This window comes from Lepisosteus oculatus, chromosome 4, assembly GCF_040954835.1.
Source record: "Lepisosteus oculatus isolate fLepOcu1 chromosome 4, fLepOcu1.hap2, whole genome shotgun sequence".
NCBI lineage: Eukaryota > Metazoa > Chordata > Actinopteri > Semionotiformes > Lepisosteidae > Lepisosteus > Lepisosteus oculatus.
In genome coordinates, this window is record NC_090699.1 from 13,346,271 (window position 1) to 13,362,653 (window position 16,383).

The 16,383-nt window shown below is 52.7% G+C and overlaps 1 protein-coding gene across 2 annotated transcripts in view; it reads right to left on the reverse strand.

Annotated features, from left to right (window-relative positions):
• ap1g2 (adaptor related protein complex 1 subunit gamma 2) overlaps positions 1-13,346 on the reverse strand; it is a 31,584-nt gene extending 18,238 nt beyond the window's left edge. Inside the window, exons 1-10 of one of the 2 annotated variants that reach the window (XM_069188744.1) lie at positions 13,182-13,346; positions 12,548-12,692; positions 10,364-10,566; positions 7,666-7,790; positions 7,402-7,543; positions 5,562-5,658; positions 3,850-3,926; positions 2,365-2,460; positions 1,224-1,304; positions 603-701 (exon numbers count right to left, since the gene is read on the reverse strand). In XM_069188744.1, the coding sequence (XP_069044845.1) occupies positions 603-701; positions 1,224-1,304; positions 2,365-2,460; positions 3,850-3,926; positions 5,562-5,658; positions 7,402-7,543; positions 7,666-7,790; positions 10,364-10,564 (918 nt within the window). In that variant the 5' untranslated portion in view covers positions 10,565-10,566; positions 12,548-12,692; positions 13,182-13,346. The remainder of the gene's footprint in view (positions 1-602; positions 702-1,223; positions 1,305-2,364; positions 2,461-3,849; positions 3,927-5,561; positions 5,659-7,401; positions 7,544-7,665; positions 7,791-10,363; positions 10,567-12,547; positions 12,693-13,181) is intronic. The other variant, XM_069188745.1, reaches the window with a different exon arrangement.
• Positions 13,347-16,383: the final 3,037 nt, after the last annotated feature.

Below are 16,383 nucleotides of genomic sequence, written 5' to 3' on the forward strand. Positions count from 1 at the left end.
CAGAGGAGGCGCTGTGCTGTCAGTGTGAACGCGTCAGACAGCGGGGGTGCAGTGGCGTCAGTGGGCCAGAGGGGGCGCTGTGCTGTCAGTGTGAACAGGTCAGACAGCGGGGGGTGCAGTGGCGTCAGTGGGCCAGAGGGGGCGCTGTGCCGTCAGTGTGAACGGGTCAGACAGTGGGGGCGCTGTGCCGTCAGTGTGAACAGGTCAGACGGGGGGTGCAGTGGCGTCAGTGGGCCAGAGGGGGCGCTGTGCCATCAGTGTGAACGGGTCAGACAGTGGGGGCGCTGTTCCGTCAGTGTGAACAGGTCAGACGGGGGGTGCAGTGGCGCTAGTGGGCCAGAGGGGGCGCTGTGCCGTCAGTGTGAACAGGTCAGACAGCGGGGGGTGCAGTGGCGCTAGTGGGCCAGAGGGGGCGCTGTGCCATCAGTGTGAACAGGTCAGACAGAGGGGGGTGCAGTGGCGCTAGTGGGCCAGAGGGGGCGCTGTGCCGTCAGTGTGAACAGGTCAGGTGGCGGGGGGTGCAGTGGCGCTAGTGGGCCAGAGGGGGCGCTGTTCCCTTTACGAGAGGGTCAGTAGTAGTGAACATGGACAGGCCTGCTGACCCTCAGGCCGCTCTCGGAGTTGATGTCCATCACCGTGACGACCGTCTCGTACAGGATGGCGTTACCGGCCGTTTTACTGCTGTCCGTGTTCGTGGCCACCTGGAAAACAATCAATACACTAATCAATCGCCTGGCAGAGCTTCTGCTCCCCCCAGCTCATCACACGCACACTGTCTGTTCTCTGTTCTTCTCTGGGAACAGTGCAACATCAGCAAGGGGGGGTTTCAAACAGAGGACCGGAGGCTCTTCTTTACACAGAGGGTGGTGGGGGTGGGGAACAAGCTGCCCAGCCATGTTGTTGAAGCCGATACCCTGGCTCCTCTCCAGACACAGCTGGGTGAGCTCCTCCAGTCAGGACAGGAGGCTCCTCTTTACACAGAGGGTGGTGGGGGTGGGGAACAAGCTGCCCAACAAGGCATTAATTGATTGATTGACTAATATCAATAAGAAACAATAATAAACTGTCTGATACATTTTCCCTACACATGCTCTAAAAATAACACCCTAGAAATCAGTTTCCACCTGGCAATTCATATATGACTCTTTGAGAAACCAGACTGCTTCTTAGCAACTGGAATGAGTGGAATAACCAAGCACTGCTTGAAGAGAAATCAGGGGTACCTGTGCAAGAATGTCATTCATGGCCTCACTGGCTACATCATCATGACGACCGAGGATCCTCAACAGCCGAAGAATACGCACCTGAGAGAGGGGGAGGGGTTAATACAGACACACTGACTGACTGGACACTCCAGTACATTAACACTGCACTGAGAGAGAGGGGTTCATACAGACACACTGACTGACTGGACACTCCAGTACATTAACACTGCACTGAGAGAGAGGGGTTCATACAGACACAATGACTGACTGGACACTCCAGTACATTAACACTGCACTGAGAGAGAGGGGTTAATACAGACACACTGACTGACTGGACACTCCAGTACATTAACACTGCACTGAGAGAGAGGGGTTCATACAGACACACTGACTGGACACTCCAGTACATTAACACTGCACTGAGAGAGAGGGGTTCATACAGACACACTGACTGACTGGACACTCCAGTACATTAACACTGCACTGAGAGAGAGGGGTTCATACAGACACACTGACTGACTGGACACTCCAGTACATTAACACTGCACTGAGAGAGAGGGGTTCATACAGACACACTGACTGGACACTCCAGTACATTAACACTGCACTGAGAGAGAGGGGTTCATACAGACACACTGACTGACTGGACACTCCAGTACATTAACACTGCACTGAAAGAGAGGGGTTAAAACAGACACACTGACTGGACACTCCAGTACATTAACACTGCACTGAGAGAGAGGGGTTCATACAGACACACTGACTGACTGGACACTCCAGTACATTAACACTGCACTGAGAGAGAGGGGTTCATACAGACACACTGACTGACTGGACACTCCAGTACATTAACACTGCACTGAGAGAGAGGGGTTCATACAGACACACTGACTGGACACTCCAGTACATTAACACTGCACTGAGAGAGAGGGGTTCATACAGACACACTGACTGACTGGACACTCCAGTACATTAACACTGCACTGAAAGAGAGGGGTTAAAACAGACACACTGACTGGACACTCCAGTACATTAACACTGCACTGAGAGAGAGGGGTTCATACAGACACACTGACTGACTGGACACTCCAGTACATTAACACTGCACTGAGAGAGAGGGGTTAAAACAGACACAGTGATTGACTGGACAGATTCAGACCTGCAGAAAGGGGTCACTGATTCCAGCCACGTTGTGCTCTGGGGAATATCCTGACAGGATAAGGCTCTTCAGGATCTGGACCAGATCAGGCACTAACTGAACAGAGAGAGCCTATGAGTCCCACCATATAGCAATCACAGAGAATAGTCTCAGCCCACTACAGTCAGAGAGCACAAAGTCCCACCACACTACAGTCAGAGAGCACACAGTCCCACCACACTACAGTCAGAGAGCACACAGTCCCACCACACTACAGTCAGAGAGCACACAGTCCCAGCTCACTAGTCAAAGGACACACAGTCCCAGCACACTACAGTCAGAAAACACAGTCGCAGCACACTAGTCAGAGAGCTGTCTCAGCACACTACAGTCAGAAAGCACAGTGGCAGCTCACTACAGTCAGAGAGCTGTCTCAGCACACTACAGTCAAAGCACAGTCGCAGCACACTACAGTCAGAGAGCTGTCTCAGCACACTACAGTCAAAGCACAGTCGCAGCACACTACAGTCAGAGGGCACACTGTCCACCACACTACAGTCAGAGAGCACACTGTCCCACCACACTACAGTCAGAGAGCACACTGTCCCACCACACTACAGTCAGAGAGCACACAGTCGCAGCACACTACAGTCAGAGGGCACGCAGTTGCAGCACACTACAGTCAAAGCAGTCGCAGCACACTACAGTCAGAGAGCTGTCTCAGCACACTACAGTCGGTGGACACTCAGTCGCAGCACACTACAGTCAGAGAGGGTGCATGACTGTTCTTCCAGTGTGTGATCTCACGTCAGTCTGTGCGTGTGTCACTGCGGCGCAGCGTGTGTGTACAGTGTCAGTGCAGTAGCAGTGTAACACACAGCAGGGAGTATGGTGAGTGAGAGGACTGCAGTGACAGACGGAGAGGTGAAGGTCATGTGCCCAGTGTGAGGAGTGTGGAACAAGCTGCCCAGCCCTGTTGTTGAAGCCGATACCCTGACTTCTCTCCAGACACAGCTGGGTGAGCTCCTCCAGTCAGGACAGGAGGCTCCTCTTTACACAGAGGGTGGTGGGGGTGGGGAACAAGCTGCCCAGCCCTGTTGTTGAAGCCGATAGCCTGGCTTCTCTCCAGACACAGCTGGGTGAGCTCCTCCAGTCAGGACAGGAGGCCCTTCTTTACACAGAGGGTGGTGGGGGTGTGGAACAAGCTGCTCAGGCAAGCTGGTGACACTCAAGACAAATGAGAGGAGGCTGTGTGGCCCACCCTGCTCGCTGGCAGTTATTAGTCCGCAGGTCCCAGGAGATAATCCCGCCACTTCCTGAAGCCCTGACTTGTTTCCAGAGCTGAGGGATGAAGTAGAAGTTCCAGATGGGCTCCGTGTTGTGTGGTGCTGAGGTCCCCTGGTACCCTGCCCCCCCTCCCCCCTGGTCCCCCGGTCCCCCCAGTGTACAGAGCGGGGTGAAGACTGAGCCTGGGACCGGGAGCAACAGGCCGGGCCCCGGAGTTACCTTGCGGAAACGGGCCAGCGAGTCCGGGCTCCTCTCACACAGCTCTGTGATCAGAACCACACACCCGTGCAGGACCCCTGCAGAGACACAGACAGGCAGGCAGGAGGTGAGACACAGGCACACCGAGACTGAGGGGCAGACAGGTGGGGAGACTCAGGCACACCGAGACTGAGGGACAGACTGACAGAGACACAGACACACCGAGACTGAGGGACAGACAGGTGGTGAGACTCAGACACACTGAGACTGAGAGACAGACTGACCGAGACACAGACACACCAAGACTGAGGGACAGACAGGTGGTGAGACTCAGGCACACCGAGACTGAGGGACAGACTGACAGAGACACCGACACACCAAGACTGAGGGACAGACTGACAGAGACACAGACACACCAAGACTGAGGGACAGACTGACAGAGACTCAGGCACACCGAGACTGAGGGACAGACAGGTGGTGAGACTCAGGCACACCGAGACTGAGGGACAGACAGGTGGTGAGACTCAGGCACACCAAGACTGAGGGACAGACTGACAGAGACACAGACACACCGAGACTGAGGGACAGACAGGTGGTGAGACACAGACACACCGAGACTGAGGGACAGACAGGTGGTGAGACACAGACACACCGAGACTGAGGGACAGACTGACAGAGACACAGACACACCGAGACTGAGGGACAGACTGACAGAGACACAGACACACCGAGACTGAGGGACAGACAGGTGGTGAGACTCAGGCACACCGAGACTGAGGGACAGACTGACCGAGACTCAGGCACACCGAGACTGAGGGACAGACAGGTGGTGAGACTCAGGCACACCGAGACTGAGGGACAGACTGACCGAGACACAGACACACCAAGACTGAGGGACAGACTGACAGAGACACAGACACACCGAGACTGAGGGACAGACAGGTGGTGAGACACAGACACACCGAGACTGAGGGACAGACAGGTGGTGAGACACAGACACACCGAGACTGAGGGACAGACTGACAGAGACACAGACACACCGAGACTGAGGGACAGACTGACAGAGACACAGACACACCGAGACTGAGGGACAGACAGGTGGTGAGACTCAGGCACACCGAGACTGAGGGACAGACTGACCGAGACACAGACACACCGAGACTGAGGGACAGACTGACCGAGACACAGACACACCGAGACTGAGGGACAGACAGGTGGTGAGACTCAGGCACACCAAGACTGAGGGACAGACTGACAGAGACACAGACACACCGAGACTGAGGGACAGACTGACCGAGACACAGACACACCGAGACTGAGGGACAGACTGACCGAGACACAGACACACCGAGACTGAGGGACAGACAGGCAGGCGGTGAGACTCAGGCACACCATGACTGAGGGACAGACAGGCAGGCGGTGAGACTCAGGCACACCGAGGCTGAGGGACAGACAGACAGGCAGAGACACAGACACACCGAGTCTGAGGGACAGACAGACAGACAGGGAGAGACACAGACACACCAAGACTGAGGGACAGACAGACAGACAGGCAGGCAGAGACACAGACACGTCGAGACAGACAGACAGAAAGACAGACAGACAGCAGGTGAGACTCAGACACACTGAGACAGAGAGACAGACAGCTCAATGTGACCGTGTGGCAGACAGGACAGACAGACAGCACAGACGGAGAGACAGCACTGACAGTGTCAGCGGAGGGCTGTGCTCACCGTGGTTTTTCTCGTTCAGCAGCCTCTGGGCAGAAGGGGTGAAGAGCTCCCCCAGCTCAGGCACCTTCCTCACAATGTGCACTGCACACAGCGCCGCCTGGTGGACACAACCCAACATTACACCTTCGCATCACTGCTTCCACTCCTTCCCGCTTAACTAAGGGGCTCCTGGCCCTGATCCTGGGGGACCTCTGTGTCTCAGTACAGATCTTAATGTCAGTAAGAGTAGGGGTGTCCTGACTGGTCAGTCCAGATCCCAGGACACTGTCAGTAAGAGTAGGGGTGTCCTGACTGGTCAGTCCAGATCCCAGGACACTGTCAGTAAGAGTAGGGCTGTCCTGACTGGTCAGTTCAGATCCCAGGACACTGTCAGTAAGAGTAGGGGTGTCCTGACTGGTCAGTCCAGATCCCAGGACACTGTCAGTAAGAGTAGGGGTGTCCTGACTGGTCAGTCCAGATCCCAGGACACTGTCAGTAAGAGTAGGGGTGTCCTGACTGGTCAGTTCAGATCCCAGGACACTGTCAGTAAGAGTAGGGGTGTCCTGATGGCTGGTCAGTCCAGATCCCAGGACACTGTCAGTAAGAGTAGGGGTGTCCTGACTGCTGGTCAGTCCAGATCCCAGGACACTGTCAGTAAGAGTAGGGGTGTCCTGAATGGTCAGTTCAGATCCCAGGACACTGTCAGTAAGAGTAGGGGTGTCCTGACTGGTCAGTTCAGATCCCAGGACACTGTCAGTAAGAGTAGGGGTGTCCTGATGGCTGGTCAGTACAGATCCCAGGACACTGTCAGTAAGAGTAGGGGTGTCCTGACTGCTGGTCAGTCCAGATCCCAGGACACTGTCAGTAAGAGTAGGGGTGTCCTGAATGGTCAGTTCAGATCCCAGGACACTGTCAGTAAGAGTAGGGGTGTCCTGACTGCTGGTCAGTACAGATCCCAGGACACTGTCAGTAAGAGTAGGGGTGTCCTGACTGCTGGTCAGTCCAGATCCCAGGACACTGTCAGTAAGAGTAGGGGTGTCCTGACTGGTCAGTCCAGATCCCAGGACACTGTCAGTAAGAGTAGGGGTGTCCTGACCGCTGGTCAGTCCAGATGCCAGGACACAGTTTCTCTCTCCCCCTGATCTGCTGTGCAGGTTGGGGTACAGTCTGGGGTACAGTTTCTCTCTGCTCCCCCTGATCTGCTGTGCAGGTTGGGGTACAGTCTGGGGTACAGTTTCTCTCTGCTCCCCCTGATCTGCTGTGCAGGTTGGGGTACAGTCTGGGGTACAGTTTCTCTCTCCTCCCCTGTTCTGTGCAGTTTGGGGTACAGTCTGGGGTACAGTTTCTCTCTCCCCCTCATCTGTGCAGGTTGGGGTACAGTCTGGGGTACAGCCTCTCTCTGCTCCCCCTGATCTGCTGTGCAGGTTGGGGTACAGTCTGGGGTACAGTTTCTCTCTGCTCCCCCTGATCTGCTGTGCAGGTTGGGGTACAGTCTGGGGTACAGTCTCTCTCTGCTCCCCCTGATCTGCTGTGCAGGTTGGGGTACAGTCTGGGGTACAGTTTCTCTCTGCTCCCCCTGATCTGCTGTGCAGGTTGGGGTACAGTCTGGGGTACAGTCTCTCTCTGCTCCCCCTGATCTGCTGTGCAGGTTGGGGTACAGTCTGGGGTACAGCTTCTCTCTGCTCCCTCTGATCTGCTGTGCAGGTCGGGGTACAGTTTCTCTCTGCTCCCCCTGATCTGCTGTGCAGGTCGGGGTACAGTCTGGGGCTGCTGACTCTCCCAGGAGAGGGAAGAAGGGGATCACCTCTTCTAAGCGGGAGCTTTGGGAAGGGCTACAGCTCTGGGGTGCGAGAACAGATACCTTCTTCTTGATGTAGGAGCTGGAGGAGCGCAGCAGCCTGTCGATCTCGGGGGCCAGATCCCGGCACATCTCCCCCGAGCCCATACAGCCCAGAGTGCACAGAGCCAGGCCCTGCACGTACTGACTGGGGTGAGACAGGTCACTGAGGGCAGAGAGAGACAGACAGTCAGGCAGGGACACACACACACAGAGACAGACAGTCAGGCAAAGACACAGAGACACACAGAGACACACAGAGACACACACAGAGAGTCAGTTCCTCACTTCTTGATGGAGTTGGTGATGAGCAAGCTGGCGTCCTGTCTCTCGTCCAGCAGCAGCATGGCCCCCAAGTAGCCCACCCTCTTCTCACTGAAGCGCGGAGAAGCGATGAGCTTCACACACTCCATCTGAGAGAGACAGGAGAGACAGAGAGGAGATGAAGAACAGACAGTGAGCCTGTCTCTCAATAATAATAATACAGTGTGTGATCTCCTGTCACAGCCTGAGGAACAGTGAGCCTGTCTCTCAATAATAATAATACAGTGTGTGATCTCCTGTCACAGCCTGAGGAACAGACAGTGACCCTGTCTCTCAATAATAATAATACAGTGTGTGATCTCCTGTCCCAGCCTGAGGAACAGACAGTGAGCCCGTCTCTCAATAATAATAATACAGTGTGTGATCTCCTGTCACAGCCTGAGGAACAGACAGTGAGCCTGTCTCTCAATAATAATAATACAGTGTGTGATCTCCTGTCACAGCCTGAGGAACAGACAGTGAGCCTGTCTCTCAATAATAATAATACAGTGTGTGATCTCCTGTCCCAGCCTGAGGAACAGACAGTGAGCCTGTCTCTCAATAATAATAATACAGTGTGTGATCTCCTGTCACAGCCTGAGGAACAGACAGTGAGCCTGTCTCTCAATAATAATAATACAGTGTGTGATCTCCTGTCACAGCCTGAGGAACAGACAGTGAGCCTGTCTCTCAATAATAATAATACAGTGTGTGATCTCCTGTCACAGCCTGAGGAACAGTGAGCCTGTCTCTCAATAATAATAATAATACAGTGTGTGATCTCCTGTCACAGCCTGAGGAACAGACAGTGAGCCTGTCTCTCAATAATAATAATACAGTGTGTGATCTCCTGTCACAGCCTGAGGAACAGACAGTGAGCCTGTCTCTCAATAATAATAATAATACAGTGTGTGATCTCCTGTCACAGCCTGAGGAACAGACAGTGAGCCTGTCTCTCAATAATAATAATACAGTGTGTGATCTCCTGTCACAGCCTGAGGAACAGACAGTGAGCCTGTCTCTCAATAATAATAATACAGTGTGTGATCCCCTGTCACAGCCTGAGGAACAGACAGTGAGCCTGTCTCTCAATAATAATAATACAGTGTGTGATCTCCTGTCACAGCCTGAGGAACAGACAGTGAGCCTGTCTCTCAATAATAATAATACAGTGTGTGATCTCCTGTCACAGCCTGAGGAACAGTGAGCCTGTCTCTCAATAATAATAATACAGTGTGTGATCTCCTGTCACAGCCTGAGGAACAGACAGTGACCCTGTCTCTCAATAATAATAATACAGTGTGTGATCTCCTGTCCCAGCCTGAGGAACAGACAGTGAGCCCGTCTCTCAATAATAATAATACAGTGTGTGATCTCCTGTCACAGCCTGAGGAACAGACAGTGAGCCTGTCTCTCAATAATAATAATACAGTGTGTGATCTCCTGTCACAGCCTGAGGAACAGACAGTGAGCCTGTCTCTCAATAATAATAATACAGTGTGTGATCTCCTGTCCCAGCCTGAGGAACAGACAGTGAGCCTGTCTCTCAATAATAATAATACAGTGTGTGATCTCCTGTCACAGCCTGAGGAACAGACAGTGAGCCTGTCTCTCAATAATAATAATACAGTGTGTGATCTCCTGTCACAGCCTGAGGAACAGACAGTGAGCCTGTCTCTCAATAATAATAATACAGTGTGTGATCTCCTGTCACAGCCTGAGGAACAGTGAGCCTGTCTCTCAATAATAATAATAATACAGTGTGTGATCTCCTGTCACAGCCTGAGGAACAGACAGTGAGCCTGTCTCTCAATAATAATAATACAGTGTGTGATCTCCTGTCACAGCCTGAGGAACAGACAGTGAGCCTGTCTCTCAATAATAATAATAATACAGTGTGTGATCTCCTGTCACAGCCTGAGGAACAGACAGTGAGCCTGTCTCTCAATAATAATAATACAGTGTGTGATCTCCTGTCACAGCCTGAGGAACAGACAGTGAGCCTGTCTCTCAATAATAATAATACAGTGTGTGATCCCCTGTCACAGCCTGAGGAACAGACAGTGAGCCTGTCTCTCAATAATAATAATACAGTGTGTGATCTCCTGTCACAGCCTGAGGAACAGACAGTGAGCCTGTCTCTCAATAATAATAATACAGTGTGTGATCTCCTGTCACAGCCTGAGGAACAGACAGTGAGCCTGTCTCTCAATAATAATAATACAGTGTGTGATCTCCTGTCACAGCCTGAGGAACAGACAGTGAGCCTGTCTCTCAATAATAATAATACAGTGTGTGATCCCCTGTCACAGCCTGAGGAACAGACAGTGAGCCTGTCCCTCAATAATAATAATACAGTGTGTGATCTCCTGTCACAGCCTGAGGAACAGACAGTGAGCCTGTCTCTCAATAATAATAATACAGTGTGTGATCTCCTGTCACAGCCTGAGGAACAGACAGTGAGCCTGTCTCTCAATAATAATAATACAGTGTGTGATCTCCTGTCACAGCCTGAGGAACAGACAGTGAGCCCGTCTCTCAATAATAATAATACAGTGTGTGATCTCCTGTCACAGCCTGAGGAACATGTGATGAAAGAGAGATGGAAAGAGGGAGAGATGGGGAGGATCAGCAATCATGATCCCAGTACTGAAGCCCCAGCTGGCGATGGTGCTGCTCTGACCTGCCCGAAGTGCGCTGGGTAGCCCAGCATGTGGACGTACAGCAGCTTGGCCACGTTGCGGCAGCGCCCCCCATTGTCCTGCAGGCGGAACTGCGAGCGGATGTCCGCGCACTCCCGCTGGATCACTCCCCGCTCCTCCCCTTGCGTCCGTGCTGCCCGGATCACCCGGATCAACTCGTGCAACTTTACAGAGGGAGACATCCCTGAGAGAGAGAGAGACAGGTTAATACACTGACTGGACACTCCAGTACATTAACACTGCACTGAGAGAGAGGGGTTCATACAGACACACTGACTGACTGGACACTCCAGTACATTAACACTGCACTGAGAGAGAGGGGTTCATACAGACACACTGACTGACTGGACACTCCAGTACATTAACACTGCACTGAGAGAGAGGGGTTCATACAGACACACTGACTGACTGGACACTCCAGTACATTAACACTGCACTGAGAGAGAGGGGTTCATACAGACACACTGACTGACTGGACACTCCAGTACATTAACACTGCACTGAGAGAGAGGGGTTCATACAGACACACTGACTGACTGGACACTCCAGTACATTAACACTGCACTGAGAGAGAGGGGTTCATACAGACACACTGACTGACTGGACACTCCAGTACATTAACACTGCACTGAGAGAGAGGGGTTCATACAGACACACTGACTGACTGGACACTCCAGTACATTAACACTGCACTGAGAGAGAGGGGTTCATACAGACACACTGACTGACTGGACACTCCAGTACATTAACACTGCACTGAGAGAGAGGGGTTCATACAGACACACTGACTGACTGGACACTCCAGTACATTAACACTGCACTGAGAGAGAGGGGTTCATACAGACACACTGACTGGACACTCCAGTACATTAACACTGCACTGAGAGAGATGGGTTCATACAGACACACTGACTGGACACTCCAGTACATTAACACTGCACTGAGAGAGAGGGGTTCATACAGACACACTGACTGGACACTCCGGTACATTAACACTGCACTGAGAGAGAGGGGTTCATACAGACACACTGACTGACTGGACACTCCAGTACATTAACACTGCACTGAGAGAGAGGGGTTCATACAGACACACTGACTGACTGGACACTCCAGTACATTAACACTGCACTGAGAGAGAGGGGTTCATACAGACACACTGACTGGACACTCCAGTACATTAACACTGCACTGAGAGAGAGGGGTTCATACAGACACACTGACTGACTGGACACTCCAGTACATTAACACTGCACTGAGAGAGAGGGGTTCATACAGACACACTGACTGACTGGACACTCCAGTACATTAACACTGCACTGAGAGAGAGGGGTTCATACAGACACACTGACTGACTGGACACTCCAGTACATTAACACTGCACTGAGAGAGAGGGGTTCATACAGACACACTGACTGACTGGACACTCCAGTACATTAACACTGCACTGAGAGAGAGGGGTTCATACAGACACACTGACTGACTGGACACTCCAGTACATTAACACTGCACTGAGAGAGAGGGGTTCATACAGACACACTGACTGACTGGACACTCCAGTACATTAACACTGCACTGAGAGAGAGGGGTTCATACAGACACACTGACTGACTGGACACTCCAGTACATTAACACTGCACTGAGAGAGAGGGGTTCATACAGACACACTGACTGGACACTCCAGTACATTAACACTGCACTGAGAGAGAGGGGTTCATACAGACACAATGACTGACTGGACACTCCAGTACATTAACACTGCACTGAGAGAGAGGGGTTCATACATATATTATTATTATTATTATTATTATTATTATTATTACTACCAGAAAATAGCACCCAATTTGTTTTGAAACCCAGTAGTATTTAATGCAGATTTCAGTGCCAGTCTCCCCGGAGTCATGCTGATCTCCGGAGTGAAAATCAGGTTTCTCCCGAGCCGGAGCCCGAACCGCCGGAGTGACCGGGCGGAGGGGAAGTTAGCGAACCGCGCCGGCCCGGGTCAGAAACACTCTGCTCAGCCGGGCGCAGCTCCGGAACCGCCGGTCCGACCAGCGCAATCCGAACCGGTGCAGCTGCAGGGCCGGTCCAGACGGACAAGGCACTTAGAGCGCAACTTGCTGTAGCTAAATCAGCGGCTAAAGGGTGAATATTGTAAAACCACTCACCGAGGGTATTTCCGGTATCCCGAAAGGCGGCTCACTTCCGGTGGACAGGTGCAGTCGCGCTCCACCTGAGGACCCGCCACTTCCTGCCCAATAGTGCGCCCGCTCACCTGCAGCGTGAGAGCGCCGCTGCCAGATAGTGATCCCCCTGTTTCCCAACGACAGCGTTATTACCTCTCCTGCCCGTACCCACAATCACTATAATAATAGTAAAGGTGACTTTGCTGCATATTCTACAGGTCAGAGAGCCGAACTGATATTAATACAGTGTCTCTGCCCGGAAAGTAACGACGGGAAGATGTATTATTATTATTATTGATGATGATGATGATGATTGTGGTGGTGGTGACGTAGCGCGCTGTGCTCTGCTGGGCTGGTCAGGGCCAGTCAGTGGCCTCTGGCCGTGTGCGGTCAGGCGCCCTGGTTCTCATGAGCGGCCGGACCAGCAGACGGCTGCGACGGTACCGTCCAGCGATCTCAGCGATCTCCGGACCGGACCGGACCGGACCGGACGGGATCGCGCACGCGTTTCGGGACCCCGGCAGCTGGCAGCGCGGGCGAGCCCAGCCACCCTGTCCGCACCACAGGCAGGGCGCCGCCGGCTCTCGGAACAGGCTGGGTCTAGAGGTCGCTGTACCTTGGACTCAGCTGCTGCGGCCGGTGCGCTGCGGGAGCCCAGCTGACAGTGCCGTCCTACGCCCCGGTCCGGCCCTGTGCGGCTCGGGTATGGGAAGGTCTGCCGGCGGCTCGGACAGCAGTTCCGCACGCACACACACACACACCCACCCCCCGCCACCCGAGCCCACTTCCGCCATCGGGGCGTGACGTCACCCGGGCACCGCCTCTTAAAGGGGCAGGGCCCCACCGGGCCCGGTGTCCTTGGCAACCAGACGGGAATGACGCCGCTGAGTCGGAGGACAGTAAATCTGATGATCGTACTTGAATTAAAAAAGTGATGATAATAATAATTCCTTAAACTTATATATGTTTTTCTGAACACTGTACTCAAGATGAGCAGCAATGTGTAATCCACCTGGATGATGCTCCAGTCTGCTCTCACACTCCAGCTCTCAGTGGGGAGGAGAGCAGAGTGATGAGGCCAGTTCAGAGAGGGGGGTGATCAGGAGGCCATGACTGGTAAAGACCAGGGGGAGTCTGTCCAGGACACTGGGGTCACACCCCTACTCTTTCTGAGAGACACCCTGGGGTCTTGACTGACCACAGAGAGGCAGGACCTCCGTTTCACGTCTCATCTGAAGGACGGCGCCTTGTTTACAGTCTAGTGTCCCCGTCACTGTCCTGGGGCGTTAGGACCCCCACAGACCGAAGGGTGAGCGCCCCCTGCTGGCCCCACTCACACCTCTCCCAGGAGCCACCCATCCAGGTACTGGCCAGGCTCCAGCGGGCTGCAGTCTGTGTAGCTGCCTGGAAGTTATTATCCTGACTAGTCAGACTGAGTTAGTCCCACTGTCTGGTTTCTACAGAGGGCTGCTAATCCTACAGGTAAAGATAAAGACGCCCAGCAACAACACTGTATTATCATTATTATTATTAGAGGTGGTAGTATTTTTTGAGAGAATGATGGTATCCCTGCTATGCTCAGAAGAGAAACCTGTACTGGATCCGTACCAGTTTGCATATAAACAGCATCATGCGTCTGGTTCTTAAACACCTAGAGGACCCCGATGCCTATGCACACTGCTGTTTGTGGACTTCAGCTCTGCATTTAATACGCTGCAGCCCCCATCTATTGATAAGCAAGCTGAAGCAAAGGTCTGTTAACCATAACATGATAAGATGGTATCACTCATTTTTAACAAATCGTGCACAGGATGTCAGAGTCAACAAAACTCTTTGCGAGTCGCGATCTATCAGCACGGGCGCCCCTCAGGTCTGTGTGAGCTCACCAGTTCTGTTCACACTTGATACAAACGATTGTACGAACAGTTGTCAGAGCACCTTCATTTTCAAGTTCTCCGCTGATACAGCTGTGCCTGGCTTAATGCATAGAGGTGGCAGCTCATCTGTAGACGTGTCAGAAATCCAAAGGTTTGTGCAATGGTGTGACCACAATAGGCTAATTCTGAATGTTAAAAAAACAAAAGAAATAGTTTTTGATCCCAGAGCAGTTGGTGATCACTCACAGGTAGCAATCCACAATGAACTTATCACTCAGGTTGACTCATATAAATAATAATTATAATAATTGCTAACACTTATATAGCGCTTTTCTGGACACTCCACTCAGAGCTTTACAGGTAATGGGGATCCCCTCCACCAGCACCAGTGTGCAGCCCCACCTGGATGATGCTCCAGTCCGCTCACACACTCCAGCTCTCAGTGGGGAGGAGAGCAGAGTGATGAGGCCAGTTCAGAGAGGGGGGTGATCAGGAGGCCATGACTGGTAAAGACCAGGGGGAGTCTGTCCAGGACACTGGGGTAACACCCCTATTTTTTTCGAGAAACGCCCTGGGATTTTTAATGACCACAGAGAGTCAGGACCTCAGTTCTACGTAAACACTTAAATCAGTACTTAGGGTACACATAGACCGTAACCTGTGCTGGTCTACTCATGCTGAGAGTGTTTGCTCCAAAGTTCAGCAGCGCTTATATTTCCTGCGAAGACTGAGGAAGACTCTACAGGAAGTAATGCTACTCTTCTGCCATGCTGTAATCAGGTGTGGTAGAACCGTGTGGTCGGTAATTTATCAGTTCAATTAAGATCGCAAATGACCCGCCTCGTCCAGACAGGCCTGAAGGTCATGGGGGTGAGACAGCAGCCCTCCCTGCGGACAATCTTTGAAAGATCCCTAATCACTCTGGCAGGAAAAATGATATCAGCTCCTTCCCACATCCTCAACTCAACCGAGTATCCCCTTCTTCCTGCTGGCTCACGTTGTAGGGCTCCTGAACGCGAGTCAGACAGATACAAACACTCCTTTGTTCCGCTCTCCATTAAAGCTGCCAAGGCACATGTCAAGGACAAACACAGGTTCTGACCTATCCACCCCACTTGTGCGCAGGACAGTATGTTTTGTGATGTGTTATGAATGTCACATGCTGTTATGTGTTACAGTGTACATGTGCAATAGAGTGAGGTGCAATGTTTCTTGTGGTTTTGGGGGAGGTGTGTGCATGATATTTGAATGTACTGGAGCGCTGTTTGTCCACAACAATTCCCCTCGGGGGACAATAAATCTGATCTTATGAGAAGAAGAATTATTATTGGGGCGGAGCAGTGGCTCTGGATCTGCACCGGTTGCTGGGAGGTTGCCGGTTCAAATCCCGCAGCCGGCAGAGGAATCATATTCCTCACTCCGCTGGGCCCCTGAGTGAGGCCCTGAACCCCAGCTGCTCCAGGGGCGCTGTATAAATGGCTGACCCTGCGCTCTGACCCCCAGCTTCTCTCCCTGTCTGTGTGTCTCATGGAGAGCAAGCTGGGGTCTGGGAAGAGACGCATTCCTCATGCAAGAGACAGGAAAGCAAGATTATCATTATCATTATTATCAAGAATTGCGAGCTGGAATTTCTCCCCTGTACCTGTAATTACCTGGAGCTCGTTAGGGGGCGCTCTATCTTTCTCCAGGGGTGAATGAGTACAGCCCGTGTGCTGCTTCTCCACTGTGTGCGTGCGCGTCTGCCCGCGTGGGCTAGTGCGTGCGTGCGTGCGTGTGCGTGCGTCCCCGGCAGCCGCTCGGTCGCCGTGGCAACCGCCTCCGGGGGCCTGATGTCACCGCTGCAGTTGCCATGGCGAGAGGAGGTCCGCTGACCCCTGCTCCAGAGGGGGAGGATGGCGGTAAGGAAGACGAGCTCATCCGGGGAGCCCCTCCGTCAGCGAG